Source organism: Saccopteryx leptura, chromosome 10, assembly GCF_036850995.1.
Source record: "Saccopteryx leptura isolate mSacLep1 chromosome 10, mSacLep1_pri_phased_curated, whole genome shotgun sequence".
NCBI classification, from domain to species: domain Eukaryota; kingdom Metazoa; phylum Chordata; class Mammalia; order Chiroptera; family Emballonuridae; genus Saccopteryx; species Saccopteryx leptura.
In genome coordinates this window covers 29,931,822-29,947,940 of record NC_089512.1, presented here as the reverse complement: position 1 = coordinate 29,947,940, position 16,119 = coordinate 29,931,822, and the positions used below count along the sequence as shown (strand labels likewise).

The 16,119-nt window shown below is 43.0% G+C and overlaps 1 protein-coding gene across 1 annotated transcript in view; it reads right to left on the bottom strand.

The window, feature by feature from the left end:
• PP2D1 (protein phosphatase 2C like domain containing 1) overlaps positions 1-15,236 on the bottom strand; it is a 30,212-nt gene extending 14,976 nt beyond the window's left edge. The window contains 7 exon segments of the mRNA XM_066350355.1: positions 3,335-3,371; positions 3,590-3,611; positions 3,853-4,213; positions 4,216-4,280; positions 4,282-4,789; positions 5,388-5,455; positions 15,142-15,236. Coding sequence (XP_066206452.1) covers positions 3,335-3,371; positions 3,590-3,611; positions 3,853-4,213; positions 4,216-4,280; positions 4,282-4,789; positions 5,388-5,455; positions 15,142-15,236 — 1,156 coding nt within the window.
• Between the last annotated feature and the right edge of the window lie 883 nt (positions 15,237-16,119).

Below are 16,119 nucleotides of genomic sequence, written 5' to 3'. Positions count from 1 at the left end.
GAAATAGTGAATCGTAGTAAACTACACATTTCATGATCTTATCTACTTGACTATCATGTAATTTCTCCTTTATTTTACAAGAAGTCTGATATCTAATGATATGCTCTAATAGAGGTTCCAAGTCCAGATATATGAGACAGTTCCCAGTTGGATCTGAAATCTGAAAACTCTCTCTCATGCCCAGCCAGTGAATGTGCTGGGTTCAATCCCTGGTCAGGATATACATGAGAAGTGACCATCTGCTTCTCCCCTCCCCCTTCCTTCCCCTTCTCTCTCTTCTCAACTTACAGCCAATGGCGGTTTGAGCATCAGTCCCACATGATTGGGTTGCTGGGATTGGGAGGTGGGGGTGGGTCTTGGTTGGGGCACATGCAGGAGTCTGTCTATCTCCCCTCCCCTCAAAGGCCTAGTCTGAAGTGCTTTGGAACCTCAGGGTAGAGCCTGAGACATAACAATGACATCAAGAAAATGGGCATTGTGCCTGACCAGGCTGTGGTGCAGCGGATAGAGCATCGGACCGGGACGCCGAGGACCCAGGTTCGAAACCTCAAGGTCGCCAGCTTGAGCATGAGCTCATCTGGTTTGAACAAGGCTCACCAGCTTGAGCCCCCTTGAGCAAGGGGTCACTCGGTCTGCTGTAGCACCCTGGTCAAGGCACATATGAGAAAGCAATCAATGAACAACTAAAGTGCTGCAACAAAGAATTGATGCTTCTCATTTCTCTCCTTTCCTGTCTGTCCCTCTCTCTGTCTCTGTTCAAAGTAAATAAATAAATTTTTAAAAAGAAAAAAAAAGAAAAAGAAAGAAAATGGGCATTGTGCCTGACCAGGCCGTGGTGCAGTGGATAGAGCATCAGACTGAGAGGTGGAGCATCCAGGTTCAAAACTTAGAGGTTGACGGTTTAAGCACTGGCTCATCTGGCTTGAGCATGGGGTCGCTGGCTTGACTGTGGGATCATAGACATGACCCCTGTGGTCGCTGGCTTGAGCCCAAAGGTCGCTGGCTTGACGCCCAAGGTTGCTGGCTTGAGCAAGGAATCACTCACTCTGCTGCTGGTCAAAGCATATATGAAAAAGGAATCAGTAAATAACTAAGGTGCCACAATGAAGAATTGAAGCTTATCTCTCTCCCGTCCTCTCTTTCTATCCCTATCTGTCCCTTTCTCTAACTCTCTCTTGTCTCTGTCAAAAAAAGAAAGAACAGGCCCTGGCCGGTTGGCTAAGTGGTAGAGCGTCGGCCAGGCGTGCAAGAGTCCCGGGTTCGATTCCCGGCCAGGGCACACAGGAGAGGCGCCCATCTGCTTCTCCACCCCTCCCCCTCTCCTTCCTCTCTGTCTCCCTCTCTTCCCCTCCCGCAGCCGAAGCTCCATTGGAGCAAAAGATGGCCCGGGCGCTGGGGATGGCTCCTTGGCCTCTGCCCCAGGCACTAGAGTGGCTCTTGCCGCGACAGAGCAATGCCCCAGATGGGCAGAGCATCGCCCCCTGGTGGGCATGCCGGGTGGATCCCGGTCGGGCGCATGTGGGAGTCTGTCTGACTGTCTCCCCGTTTCCAGCTTCAGAAAAGTACCAAAAAAAAAGAGAAAGAACAAAAGAAAGACCAAGAGAAAGAAGAGACAGAAAGAGAGAGGGAGGGAAGGGAGGGGAGGGGAGGGGAGGAGAGGGGAGGGGAGGGGAGGGGAGGGGAGGGGAGAAGGAAGGGAAAAGAAAAGAAAGAGAAGGAAAGAAAGGAAAGAAAGAAAGGAAATGGGCATTGCACTTGGTTCTTGGAATACTTAATCTGGACATCTCCTCATTTTGGGCTCAGAGCCAAACTAGATCAGAAACAGACTGACTTCCAGGAAGACACTGTAATGATCTTTGTGATTCTCTGGCCCTTGTTTGGAGCATCTCTGTCACTCAATCCCTGAGGCTCAGCCCCATCAGCTTCTGGAAGCAGTCTCCTTCACCCAGAATGATGACTGGCTCTGATTTTTATTCCCTCTGAGGCCTTGAACCCATTATCTCACCTCTCCAAGCTTCCTTTTCCTTATCTGGAAAAGTGGGTTAACAACACGTAGCTATAGGTGGTGGGGAATAGAACAGATGTTTAAGGGTATACAAACTTGCAATGAGTAGTAAATAAGTCCTAGAGATCTAATGCTTAGTATAGGGAATATAGAGAACATTATTGCATGATAATTGTCAAACTTGCTGAGAGACTGGAACTTAATTATTCCAACCCCTAAAAAAATAATAATTATGCAGTGTGATAAAAGTGTTAATTATTGCTACAATGCCAATCATATTACAATATATAAATATCAAATTAACATATACCTTAAACTTATACAGTATTATGTCAAATGATATATTTTTATTTATTTATTTTATTTTATTTTTTTTAATTTTTTATTCATTTTAGAAAGGAGAGAGAGAGAGAGAAGGGGGGAGGAGCAGGAAGCATCAACTCCCATATGTGCCTTGACCAGGCAAGCCCAGGGTTTTGAACCGGCAACCTCAGCATTTCCAGGTTGACACTTTATCCACTGCGCCACCACAGGTCAGGCCAAATGATATATTTTTAAAACCCAATAATTAAATATCATGGTTCTTATAAGACTAAGTGATAAATTACTCTATTTAATATTTAATAAGCAGGCACTACCATTAATAATAATACTATCCATGAAAGGGGTGGTGGAACCCTAGTTAGACATCTCATGAAACTCAGCATGTAACTCAGGATAACTTTGCTAAAACGGTTTTACCCCTGGGCTTTTCATTTTGACAAGCTCCCAAACTAGAAGTTTAGCACTGGAGGTCAAAAGAATGGCTTTCTGAAATAAAATGAAAAGAGTACACTAAATATTTGAGAATAAATGTCCCTAAAATTAAAGCATAAACTGTTGTTTTCTCTATGAAATCGATGCTACTTGGCCAGTGAGCACAAAAGTGGCCTATTACAAATGTATTAGTTATCCGCCTCACCAACCAATGGACCAACTGAAAAATTATAGTAGCAATATTCAAAAACTTTCCATTCTCCTGAAAAACACAAGTGTGAGAAATGTTTTTTGTTTTATTCAGATCTAAACAAATGGAATGTGTTTGCTTTGCCTGTACCACAATGCACTTAGAAATGTAATGTTTTCATTACATTAGTTCATATATGTGTCACTTTGAAAAATCATTACAATTAGTCGTGTGCCTGTGATCTGCATTTAAGCTGGTCATTGGTCATTTCTTATATCGGTCAGTGCAATTTCTAGTCACTAAATAATTCTGGAAGCATAGGAGGCTTTGCTTCCATGAAAAAAAATGTTAAGGTGTAACCTGGCCCTAGTCAATATACATACCAGTGTTTGCAATATGTAGTCCTCCAGGCCTCTCTCTCTCTCCCTCCCTCCCTCCCTCCCTTTCTCTTTCTCCTCTCTAAAATCAATAAGAATAGGCCCTGGCCGGTTGGCTCAGTGGTAGAGCGTCGGCCTGGCGTGCGGGAGTCCCGGGTTCGATTCCCGGCCAGGGCACACAGGAGAAGCGCCCATCTGCTTCTCCACCCCTCCCCCTCTCCTTCCTCTCTTTCTCTTCCCCTCCTTCAGCCAAGGCTCCACTGGAGCAGTATTTGCCGGGGCACTGAGGATGGCTTTGTGGCCTCTGCCTCAGGCGCTAGAATGCCTCTGGTTGCAACAGAGCAATGCCCCAGATGGGCAGAGCATCGCCTCCTGGTGGGCATGCCAGTGGATCCCGGTCGGGCGCATGCGGGAGTCTGTCTGACTACCTCCCCGTTTCTAACTTCAGAGAAATACAAAAATAAAAAATAAATAAGTATAATCTGAAGGAAATAGGTAGTTCTCCTGAAGTTATTTTTGGCAACCTCATTGCCCAACCATCATGATCAGTGAGTCTTCTCTGATTCATCCTGGCATGGACACTCTTCATTTTTCCTTCCAGTATACAGGTAACTGCAGGACAGCCACTGCATCGAACCCTGGATGCTTCTTTTCTTCCAAGTCATAAAAGCCTATCCAGTCTCCAGAACGCTTTTGCAAAGGCTTTGTGTATGTTTTCATGCTTACACCTGCATTCTTTTGTTCATTTCTTTATAGAGAAGAAGTTTTTTACAGCGTTGTATTCTTCCCTAAACACTGTGTGAAAGGAATTGCTTAGTTTTTGTTCTTTGGGGGTCAGTTGGTAGGAAGGATCAAAACCGGAAAGCTGATGGAGAAGTAAAACAGTTCTGCTGCTGTGAAGTTTGCTCTTGAGGACACATAATGCCCATCAAACAAACCAAAAAAACACATCGGGCTTACTGCCGAAATTATTCACCACAGTGAATCTATCATCCATGTCAGCTTTCCATGTGGAATTCCTGTCATCACAAATGGCTACTCCTTTAATTAATAGATGGCAGATAGTTTGTGAATATACAGAACTGTTGTGAATGTGAATGTTATCAGTAATCTTATAGTAAGCTGGTATTTGTTTCTTCCAAAGTAGTTCAAAAGTGTTATTAATGTTCTGTAGGACTTGTTTAGTAAACGTAAAAGACGCCAATAGTTTAGTAATTATAGACTGTCTCTGAACAGCAGTCACTGAGGGTGCTGATTTATTTCTACACATCCATGGAAAACCCAGTGTGGCCAGAGCTGCGGGTTGCTTTTTATGGGAGAAAAGTCCAGGTAGGTCAGTTTCATGCTTGCCTATGGAACAAGGAAATGTGATCACTTGTTCATGGATCTTCTCATCATAGTCTTCATTAGGGTCTAAAGCAGGGATCCCCAAACTACGGCCCGCGGGCCGCATGCGGCCCCCTGAGGCCATTTATCCGGCCCCTGCCGCACTTCCAGAAGGGGCACCTCTTTCATTGGTAGTCAATGAGAGGAGCCCATTGACCATCTCATTAGTCAAAAGCAGGCCCATAGTTCCCATTGAAATACTGGTCAGTTTGTTGATTTAAATTTACTTGTTCTTTATTTTAAGTATTGTATTTGTACCTGTTTTGTTTTTTTTACTTTAAAATAAGGTATGTGCAGTGTGCATAAGGATTTGTTCATAGTTTTTTTTATAGTCCGGCCCTCCAATGGTCTGAGGGACAGTGAACTGGCCCCCTGTGTAAAAAGTTTGGGGACCCCTGGTCTAAAGGGTCTCTTGATAAGGGTCTCTTCCTCTTCTTTCTAAAATGCTTTCTTCTCTTGGCCTGACCTGTGGTGGCACAGTGGATAAAGTGTCAACCTGGAATGCTGAGGGTGCTGGTTTGAAACCCCGGGCTTGACTGGTCAAGGCACATATGGTAGTTGATGCTTCCTGCTCCTTCCCCTGTTCTCTCTATCTCTTTCCTCTCTCTCTCTCCAATAAAAATGAATAAATAAAGTCTAAAAAATAAAATAAAATGCTTTCTTCTCTTTCAACCTGGCACTTCCTCTTTCAAATCAAATGCTGATTTTTCTGCATTCCATTCCTTTGATTTCCAATACACTCTGCAAACAGGATGAAAGATATTTACTAGGAATGATACAATAAAAATCTCTTCAAGCACACCCTTATCTTTGTAATTTGGTTTGATTCTTCAGGATTTTATACAGGCCAAGAATTGAATATTTTCAGGCATCTTTCTGTAATTCTCAAAAAAACCCCCCACACAGTTAATACTGAATAAATTGCTGATTTACTTGTCATTGAATAAAATTAGTCAAAACCTCCTCCAAATTAGCTAGACATAAGGTTACCAACTTTTTTTATTTTTACAGAGACAGAGAGTGAGTCAGAGAGAGGGACAGACAGGGACAGACAGACAGGAACGGAAAGATGAGAAGCATCAATCATTAGTTTTTCATTGCGCGTTGCAACACCTTAGTTGTTCATTGACTGCCCTCTCATATGTGCCTTGACCACGGGTCTTCAGCAGACAGAGTAACTCCTTGCTCGAGCCAGCAACCTTGGGTTCAAGCTGGTGGGCTTTTCCCCACACCAGATGAGCCCGCGCTCAAGCCGGTGACCTCAGAGTCTCGAACCTGGGTTTTCTGCATCCTAGTCCGACGCTCTATCCACTGTGCCACCGCCTGGTCAGGCAAGGTGACCAACTTTTTTACAATGAAAAGGACAAAAATAAATTGAAGAGAACAATATCATAAATAAAAGAAACATTGGGGGCCCTGGCTGGTTGGCTCAGTGGTAGAGCGTCGGCCTGGCGTGCAGGAGTCCTGGGTTCGATTCCCGGCCAGGGCACACAGGAGAAGCGCCCATCTGCTTCTCCACCCCTCCCCCTCTCCTTCCTCTCTGTCTCTCTCTTCCCCTCTTGCAGCCAAGGCTCCATTGGAGCAAAAGTTGGCCCGGGCACTGAGGATGGCTCTATGGCCTCTGCCTCAGGTGCTAGAATGGCTCTGGTTGCAACAGAGCAACGCCCCAGATGGGCAGAGCATCGCCCCCTGGTGGGCGTGCCTGGTCAGGCACATGCAGGAGTCTGTCTGCCTCCCCGTTTCCAACTTCAGAAAAATCCAAAAAATAAAATAAAACAAAAAAAAAGAAACATTGGCCTGATCTGTGGTGGTGCAGTGGATAAAGCGTCGACCTGGAAACACCGAGGTCACCAGTTCAAAACCCTGGACCTGCCTGGTCAAGGCACATATGGGAGTTGATGTTTCCTGCTCCTCCCCCCTTCTCTCTCTCCTTCACTCTCTCCTCTCTAAAATGAATAAATAAAAATATTTTTAAAATAAATAAAAGAAACATTTTTATTCATTGCAAAAATAATACACTATGATAAATGCATAATAAAAACATTTGTAATGTCTTACACTGTAATTATGCTTACATGCCTATTAATTTTTAATAGTAATTGTAAGAAAAAAGTACTCATTCAGTAAAACTAAATATCAAACAAAACCACTAATTTGGAGTGATATTTGGGTGTATTAATCATTTTCAAATTAAAAATCTTTGTGCAACTATTTAATCAAAATGTGTTATTAATGGACATGGTTTGATGTTAGATTTCTACTTTAAAACTCAAATTTTGGGAAAATACCTGTAAATAAAATTATATATATTTGGAAGTTATTAAATAGATAATGAATTAGTAAATCCTGAATTGTGCCTACCTGTCTATGATTGAATATTCACTGAGAAAGAAATAATCATGAGTCTACAATGTTGTATATGCCGTGTGGTGTTTCAGTAAGAAGTACACAAAGCCATTTGCGTGCTCAGTATATCCTGCACTCTCTCAAGGTCTCCCGTGCAGAGCACATGTGTCTCATCATTGCATCTCGCCGCACTGTACTGATCCTTGATGCATCATCATGTCAAATACAAATACATCACATCACACGCAATGGATCGACTCTGCATCGATCTAATATGGACATTTACAGATTAATCTTCCAATATCAAAAAGGAGGACATGTAGGAGGACACTTTTCGAGGAAGGGCGGAACTTACAAAAGAAGGACTGTCCTCCCTAAAGGAAGACAATTGGTCACCTTACTAGACATCTAAGAGCAAATACTCAGATCAGCACAATATTTAATCTCAGGCATGTGGAGGTACATGCCTAAGACCTAGGAATTTGATTTCAAAATATGAGCATAAGTACTCCTAAAGGGTTCACAAGAAAATGAATGGTAGGTGCCAAAACCAAACTAATAGTAAGAACAGAACTTTTTTTAGGATGACAATGGGAAAGAGGTATAGGCTGAAGAAAGAAAAGAAAGATATGGAGCTGGATGATAAATTTCTGGAGAGCTGACACCCTATCAGAAGCACTTTAGAATGGTATTCAGCACATGGGATGGTTTTTATCCATTTGATACACAATTTCTAGGGCACGGGGTCTTTGCAAGAGCCGAAGAAAATGTTAGAGACCTAAAAACACTGTTTTGGTTATGAAATATTTTAAAATCTGAAACATAAAAGTTAGTAGCTTTAAGTGCTTACGAAATGTGGCATTTTGTAAACTAGATAACTTCAACTCAACTCACATATAAATTGTATTTGTTATGGGTACATTTAATGTATTAGATGTAGTGGAGGGTGGGGACTACAAAAACAGGAGTGCCTGTAGTCCATAGGGACTTAACACCCCTGAGGCACTATCATAGGTATTCAAGAATGTTGATGATTAAGATTAGGAATGAACACCCTGGCCTGACCAGGTGGTGGTGCAGTGGATAGAGTGTCGTACTGGGACCTGGAGAACCCAGGTTCAAGACCCCAAGGTCGCCAGCTTGAGCGTGGGCTCTGTCTCTGACACACACACACACACACACACACACACACACACACACACACACACATCCAAAGTCTACATTGTTCACAGTATATTGTCTATCTGTATTCTAACTCAGTACTTTCTTATTCATTGGTTTTAGAGAGAGGATAAAGAAAGAGAGGCTAGGGGGAGTAGCACTAAGCATCAACTTGTAGTAGTTGCTTCTTGTATGTGCCTTGACCAGGCATGCCTGGGGTTTCGAACTGGCAACCTCAGCATTCCAGGTTGACACTTTATCTACTGCACCACCACAGGCCAGGCAATACTAGACTTTCAGCATGAAGCCATGATATAGTTTTGAGTGAAAATGGCAGATGCTAGGATGTCATGCAAAATATGACTCCACTTATATTTCAGAAAAGATTATATATATATTTTATTATATGCATAAATATATTTACATAATATATTACTATAATCTACATTATTATAGTATATAAATATATTATTGGTAATATTTTAATGTTTATTAGATACAAATATATCATTAATATCTGTTATAAATATATACTATATATTTGGAAAGATAACAAGCTGTTAATTACTATTAGGAGAATTGGGATTTGGGAGTGGAATGAAGAGACGAGGAAAACATTCTTTTTTTATTATTTGAGAGCATGGGAGGCAGAGAGACAGACTCCCACATGTGCTCTGACCAGGATCCACCCCTCAAGTGCCCTATGGGGGATGCTCTGCCTATGTTGCTCTGAGCTATTTTTAGCACCTGAGGCCAAAGGCCACCCACCATTTCTCTGGGCCAACTCACTCTAATGAAGCTATGGCTGTGGGAGGGGTAGAAAGAGAGAAAGAGTGAGACAGGGAAAGGGAAGGGGTAGAGAAGTAGATGACACTTCTCTTGTGTGCCCTGACTTGGAATCAAACCCAGGTCATCCACATGAGCCAACCGGCCAGGGCAAGGAACACATTCATTTATTTCTACTTTGTATTTCTCTGCATTGAACTTAAAAAATTATTATTATTTTGTCATTATTACTAAACGGGTTCATTTCTAATTACTTAACTTTTTTTTTTTTTGTATTTTTCTGAAGTTGGAAACGGGGAGGCAGTCAGACAGACTCCTGCATGTGCCCGACCAGGATCCACCCGGCATGCCCACCAGGGGGCGATGCTCTGCCCATCTGGGGCATCGCTCTGTTGCAACCAGAGCCATTCTAGCACCTGAGGCAGAGGCCACAGAGGCATCCTCAGCGCCCAGGCCAACTTTGCTCCAATGGAGCCTTGGCTGCGGGAGGGGAAGAGAGAGACAGAGAGGAAGGAGAGGGGGAGGGGTGGAGAAGCAGATGGGGCGCTTCTGTGTGCCCTGGCCGGGAATCGAACCCGGGACTCCTGCACGCCAGGCCGACACTCTACCACTGAGCCAACCAGCCGAAATATTTTTTTATTTATTGACTTTTTTTTAGTGAGGGAGGAATGGAGAGAGGAAGAGAGAGAGAGAAACATTGATCTGTTCCTGTATGTGCCCTGACCAAGGATCAAACCTGCAACTTCTGTGCTTTGGGAAATGCTCTAACCATCCAGCCAGGGTGTTCATTTCTTTCTCTTTTTTTTTTTTTTTTTTGTGGCAGAGCCAAAGAGAGCCAGAGAGAGGGACAGATAGGGAGAGACAGACAGGAAGGGAGAGAGATGAGAAACATCCATTTGTCATTTTGGTTCCTTAGTTGTTCATATGTGCCTTGACGGGGGGGCTACAGCAGACCGAGTGACCCCTTGCTCAAGCCAGCGACCTTGGCTCAAGCTGGTGAGTCTTGCTCAAACCAGATGAGCCCACACTCAAAGCTCAAGCTGGCAAACTCAGGGTTTCGAACCTGGGTCCTCTGTGTCCCAGTCTAATGCTCTATCCACTGCGCCACCGCCTGGTCAGGAAGAAAATGAATGTCTTGACTGAGGTCATATAGTTAGTTATTAAGTGAAAACACCCAAGGTCACTGGCTTGAGCAAGGGATCATTCGGTCTGCTCTAGCCCCCTCCACCCCTCCCATCAAGGCACACATGAGAAAGTAATCAATGATCAACTAAGGTGCCACAATGAAGACTTGATGCTTCTCATCTCTCTCCCTTTCTGTCTGTTTGTCCCTATCTTTCCCTCTCACTCTCTGTCTCTGTCACAAAAAAAAAAAAAAAAAAAAAAAAAAAAAATTTCTCTGGCATCTGCTTTCTTAACCATAAAGCAAACACAGCTGTTTTTAGCATCAAATGAGATGCATGGTCAAGCAATTAGCAATAGGGGACGCTCACAAAAATTTCTGCTTCTTCTACCCTAAGTGAAAAGGACACTGAGAACTGTACCAGAGGAAAACATATTACTTAAAGACACAAAATAGCAATGTTTAGAGATAAATGTGTTTTATAGAAAACTAATTTAAAAATATAAGTAAATCAACGGGAGAGGATTTTTTAACAGTTGAACCTGAATCTAAATATTTCAGAATTGAGGTAAGTGCATTTATTAATATGTTGTGGTAAATTGTATATGGTGTTTTGTGGTTACAGTTATGTTTCTCATCTTCATAAATAATAAACTGGACAAATAGAGCACAATTTTGAGAAATGTATGTGAATTAAAAATGAATGCATAAATTGAATAATGGCTATAGAAAATACGCAAACATCCTTAAGATTCTTGGCAATGGAATTTTTATCCTATAAACTATGTAAAAATCTTACTTCTAGGAAGGAAAGACTTCTATGATAAATAAAATGGTACAGCCTGACCAGGCAGTGGCGCAGTGGATAGAGTGTCAGACTGGGATGCAGAAGGACCCAGGTTCGAGACCCCACGGTTGCCAGCTTGAGCACGGGCTCATCTGGCTTGAGCAAAAAGCTCACTAGCATGGACCCAAGGTCACTGGCTCAAGCAAGGGGTTATTCAGTCTGCTGAAGGCCCGCAGTCAAGGCACATATGAGAAAGCAATCAATGAACAACTACGGTATCGCAACAAAAAACTGATAATTGATATGATTGATGCTTCTCATCTCTCTCTGTTCCTGTCTGTCTATCCCTATCTATTCCTCTATCTGACTCTCTCTCTGTTCCTGTAAAAAAATAAAAAATTTAAAAAAATAATAAATAAATAAATAAAATGGTACACTATGTGATGAACAAAAGGGCATCCTTCATATATGGTTTCCACATGGCAATATAATTAAGTATTAAGAGTACAAGCAAAGCTCTGATAACTTTGAAGCATTTTTGCTGCTTTTCTTATTTATATTTCATTCCCTGAAGTCACAACTGTATTGGATGTAGCTATTCATCCCTGTGGTAGAATTTTTTAAAAATATTTTATTTATTGATTTTTAGAGAGGAGAGAGAGAGAGAGAGAGAGAGAAGGGGGAGGAGCAGGAAGCATCAACTCCCATATGTGCCTTGACCTGGCAAGCCCAGGGTTTCGAACAGGCGACCTCAGTGTTCCAGGTCAATGCTTTATCCCACTGCGCTACCACAGGTCAGGCCCCTGCGGTAGAATTTCATTTACAAATTTCCACTTTGTCAATGCTTCTAGAGCTATTAGCATAGTAGCCAGCCTCCCGAATCAACAAATTTTTGTTCTGTTTCTTTCTTTCATGGAAAAGTTTAAATTTACACATAAATTGAGAGATGGATCTAATGAGCCCTCATAGGCCCATCACCAGTTTTAACCATTATCAACATTTTTTCACTGTTATTTCATCTGTGTCCTCAGCCACTTAATTTTATTGTATTTGGTTTATTTTTTTAATGTTTATTTTGTGGATTTTAGAGGGAAAGAAGGGGGGGGATGGGAACATCAATCCATTCCTGTATGTGCCCTGACGGGATCAAACCAGCCACCTCTGTGCTTCCAGCCAAAACTAACCAACGGCCAGGGCTCAGTTTAGATTTTTTAATGGAGAATTTTAAAGCCAATCCCCAATATATATCACTCCTAAATACTTCAATCTCCTCAATACATATGATGGGCAGCCATTCGCTTCTTCAGTCCCTACAACCGGCCAGCGGCTGTGCACAGTGCAGGAGATGCACAGACAGTTAAGGCTTGTGTCCTGCCCTTGAAGCTACAGGGAGGAATTTGCAGTGCCGTCCATATGCTCATACAAAGGATTAAACAAGCCAGATGGAGCCCAGCACAGAATCCCAGCATAGAGCCCAACCAGGGACCTAACCCTTTATCTCGCTAGGAAGGGCATTAGACCTGAGAAGCTGACCCAGAAAAACTCACGATTGAGAGGTCAGGAAGGAGTCTAATGCAAATCAAGGGCAATACCAGTTAGCCAGCAAGAGTAGGAAGAAGAGCCTGACCAGGCGGTAGCGCAGTGGATAGAGCGTCGGACTGGGATGCGGAGGATCCAGGTTTGAGACCCTGAGGTCGCCAGCTTGAGTGCGGGCTCATCTGGCTTGAGCAAAGAAAAAAGCTCACCAGCTTGGACCCAGGGTCGCTGGCTCGAGCAGGGGGTTACTTAGTCTGCTAAAGGCCCGCGGTCAGGGCACGTATGAGAGGGCAATCAATGAACAGCTAGGGTGTCGCAATGAGAAGCTGATGATTGATGCTTCTCATCTCTCTCCGTTCCTCTCTGTCCCTGTCTATCCCTCTCTCTGACTCTCTCTCTCTCTGTCTCTGTAAAAAGAAAAAAGAAAAAAGAAATAAAAATAAAGTAAAAGTTTAAAAAAAAAGAGTAGGAAAAAGACCCAGCAAAGAAAATGAACAGCTAAGAAAAATAGTGGAAGAGACTAGATACTGGCAAAGCTTTTAAGCTCTTCTGACAAAAGTGTTTATTAAAAAAATATTTTTTTCCCCGAAATTAGAAGCGGGGAGGCAGTCAGACATACTCTTGCATGCGCCCGACCCGGATCCACCCGGCATGCCCATCTGGGGTGTTGCTCCTTTGCGTTGCAGCTGGATCCATTCTAGCACCTGAGGCGGAGGCCATAGAGCCATCCTCAGCACCCGGGCCAACTTTGCTCAAATGGAGCCTTGGTTGCGGGAAGGGAAGAGAGAGAGGAAGGAGAGGGGGAAGGGTGGGGAAGCAGATGGGCGCTTCTGTGTGCCCTGACCAGGAATCAAACCCAGGACTTCCACATGCCAGGCTGACACTCTACCGCTGAGCCAACCAGCCAAGCCTGTATATTAAGTATTTTAATTGCTATTATTAGGTAATATGCAGGAAAAGGACATAGTTTTTCTAGCTTGATGAACTGTTAGAAAAATAGGACATGCTAATACTATTTTTTGACCTTGACTCAATCCTTAATATCAGAACCTATTTTTCAGTGGGATAGCCATAATACATTGTCTTTCACATACAATCATTCTTAGAATATAATGTGTTGTTTATATGTTCATTCATTTGTTCAAAAAATACTTCCATGTCTATTGTATGCCAGGTACTGTTTTATTTTCTGGGGATACAGCAGTGAACAAAATAGGCATGGACAGCCCTGACCAGGTGACTCGGTTGGAGCATTGTTCCTAGTCAGGGCACATACAGGAATCAGCCAATGAATACATAAATATGTAGAGCAGCCTGGCCTGTGGTGGCACAGTGGATAGAGCATCAACCTGGAATGCTGAGGTCGCCAGTTCGAAACCCTGGGCTTACCGAGTCAAGGCACATAAAACAAACAAGCAATGAACAACTAAAGTGAAACAACTATGAGTTGATACATCTAGCTCCCCCTTCCTCTCTCTGTAAAATTAATAAATAATTTTTTTTTTAAATGTAGCCTGACCAGGTGGTGGCACAGTGGATAGAGTATTGGCCTGTGACACTGAGGACGCAGGTTCAAAACCCCGAAGTCACCAGCTTGAGCGTGGGCTCACCAGCTTGAGCATGGGATCATAGATATGACCTCATGGTCGCTGCTTTGAAGCCCAAGGTCGCTGGCTTGAGCCCAAGGTCGCTGGCTTGAGCCCAAGTTCACTGACTTGAGCAAGGGGCCACTGGCTCTGCTGGAGGACCCCCCCCCCCATCAAGGCACATATGAGAAAGCAATCAATGAACAACTAAGGTGCTACAATGAAGAACTGATGCCTCTCATTTCTCTCCCTTATGATCTTTCTGGCCCTGTCTGTACCCCCTTTTTTTAAAATTTTTTTTAATTTTATTTATTTATTTTTTACAGAGACAGAGAGTGAGTCAGAGAGAGGGATAGACAGGGACAGACAGACAGGAACGGAGAGAGATGGGAAGCATCAATCATTAGTTTTTCATTGCGCGTTGCAACACCTTAGTTGTTCATTGATTGCTTTCTCATACGTGCCTTGACTGTGGGCCTTCAGCAGACTGAGGAACCCCTTGTTGGAGCCAGCGACCTTGGGTTCAAGCTGGTGGGCTCTTGCTCAAACCAGATGAGCCCGCACTCAAGCTGGCGACCTCAGGGTCTCAAACTTGGGTCCTCTGCATCCCAGTCCAATGCTCTATCCACTGCGCCACTGCCTGGTCAGGTGTGTACCCCCATTCTTGCTAAATAAGTAATTAAAATATTTTTAAAAATATGTAGAGCAATTGGTTGATGTTTCTCTCTAAAATCAACAAATAAAATAAAAAAAAGAGGTATGGACTGTGAAGAAGCTCATATTTTGGTATGAAAGACAAAATAAAGGACATAATGTCATATATAATATCAGATAGAGGTAAGTACTATTATGATTTATGTAGCGGGTTCAGAGTACAGAGAGGAATGGAAGCCCTGTTTTGTATAAGGTATTCAGAAGAATATTTCCTTCTTTGGTGTACATAGTATAACAGAGAGCCAAGGTTTCATTAGATTACTAAGAACATGAAGGAAGAAGAATATAACAAATATAATTGTTCATTAATTATATTTGTCATTCAGTAAAAGTGAAGAAAATTTACCTCAAAGCATCATGAGTTTCCATGTTCCTTTGGCATTGTTACCCTCCTTTGCCCTCATTTTGCCTACTTTCCTCTAGCCTGGGTGGCAATGGTAGTGGCTGTAGTGGAGAGGTGGTGGCGGTGGCAGTGATGGCCATGGTGGGGGGTCCCATCTCTCTGTGTGGCATGTTCACTACATCACTTTGCACTTCAGTCACAACTCACTTTATGGGTCAAGCAGTAAGGTCACAAATTGTATTAACAAACTAGTCTGTGAAACTTCTAAAAGAAGGATTATTCATTAAATATACTGTCTTATGCCTGCATAATAGGATAAAAACAAAATAAATGGAGTGACTATCAAGTCAGCTTATCTGTTTTTGAATAATTTGTGGCACTTTCAAAACAGTGATTCCAGAAGGCTATGCTTAATATGCAAACCAGGTGCCTTCCCACTGACATGTACCTCAGGGATCTCAGGCCATCTCTCTAGGACACCCCCACACCTGTCCTGTAGGGCAGTGGTCCCCAACCCCTGGGCTGCGGACCGGTACTGGTCCGCGGGCCATTTGCTACCGGTCCGCAGAGAAAGAATAAATAACTTACATTATTTCCGTTTTATTTATATTTAAGTCTGAACACTGTTTTATTTTTTAAAAATGACCAGATTTCCTCTGTTACATCTGTCTAAGACTCACTCTTGATGCTTGTCTCGGTCACGTGATACATTTATCCGTCCCACCCTAAAGGCTGGTCCATGAAAATATTTTCTGGCCTGACCTGTGGTGGTGCAATGGGATAAAGCGTCGACCTGGAAATGCTGAGGTCCCTGGTTCGAAACCCTGGCTTGCCTGGTCAAGGCACATATGGAAGTTGATGCTTCTAGCTCCTCCCCCCTTCTCTCTCTTTCTCTCTCTCTCTCCCTCTCCTCTCTAAAATGAATAAATTAAAAAATATATATATTTTCTGACATTAAACCAGTCCATGGCCCAAAAAAGGTTGGAGGCCACTACCTGACCAGGTGGTGGTGCAGTGGATGGA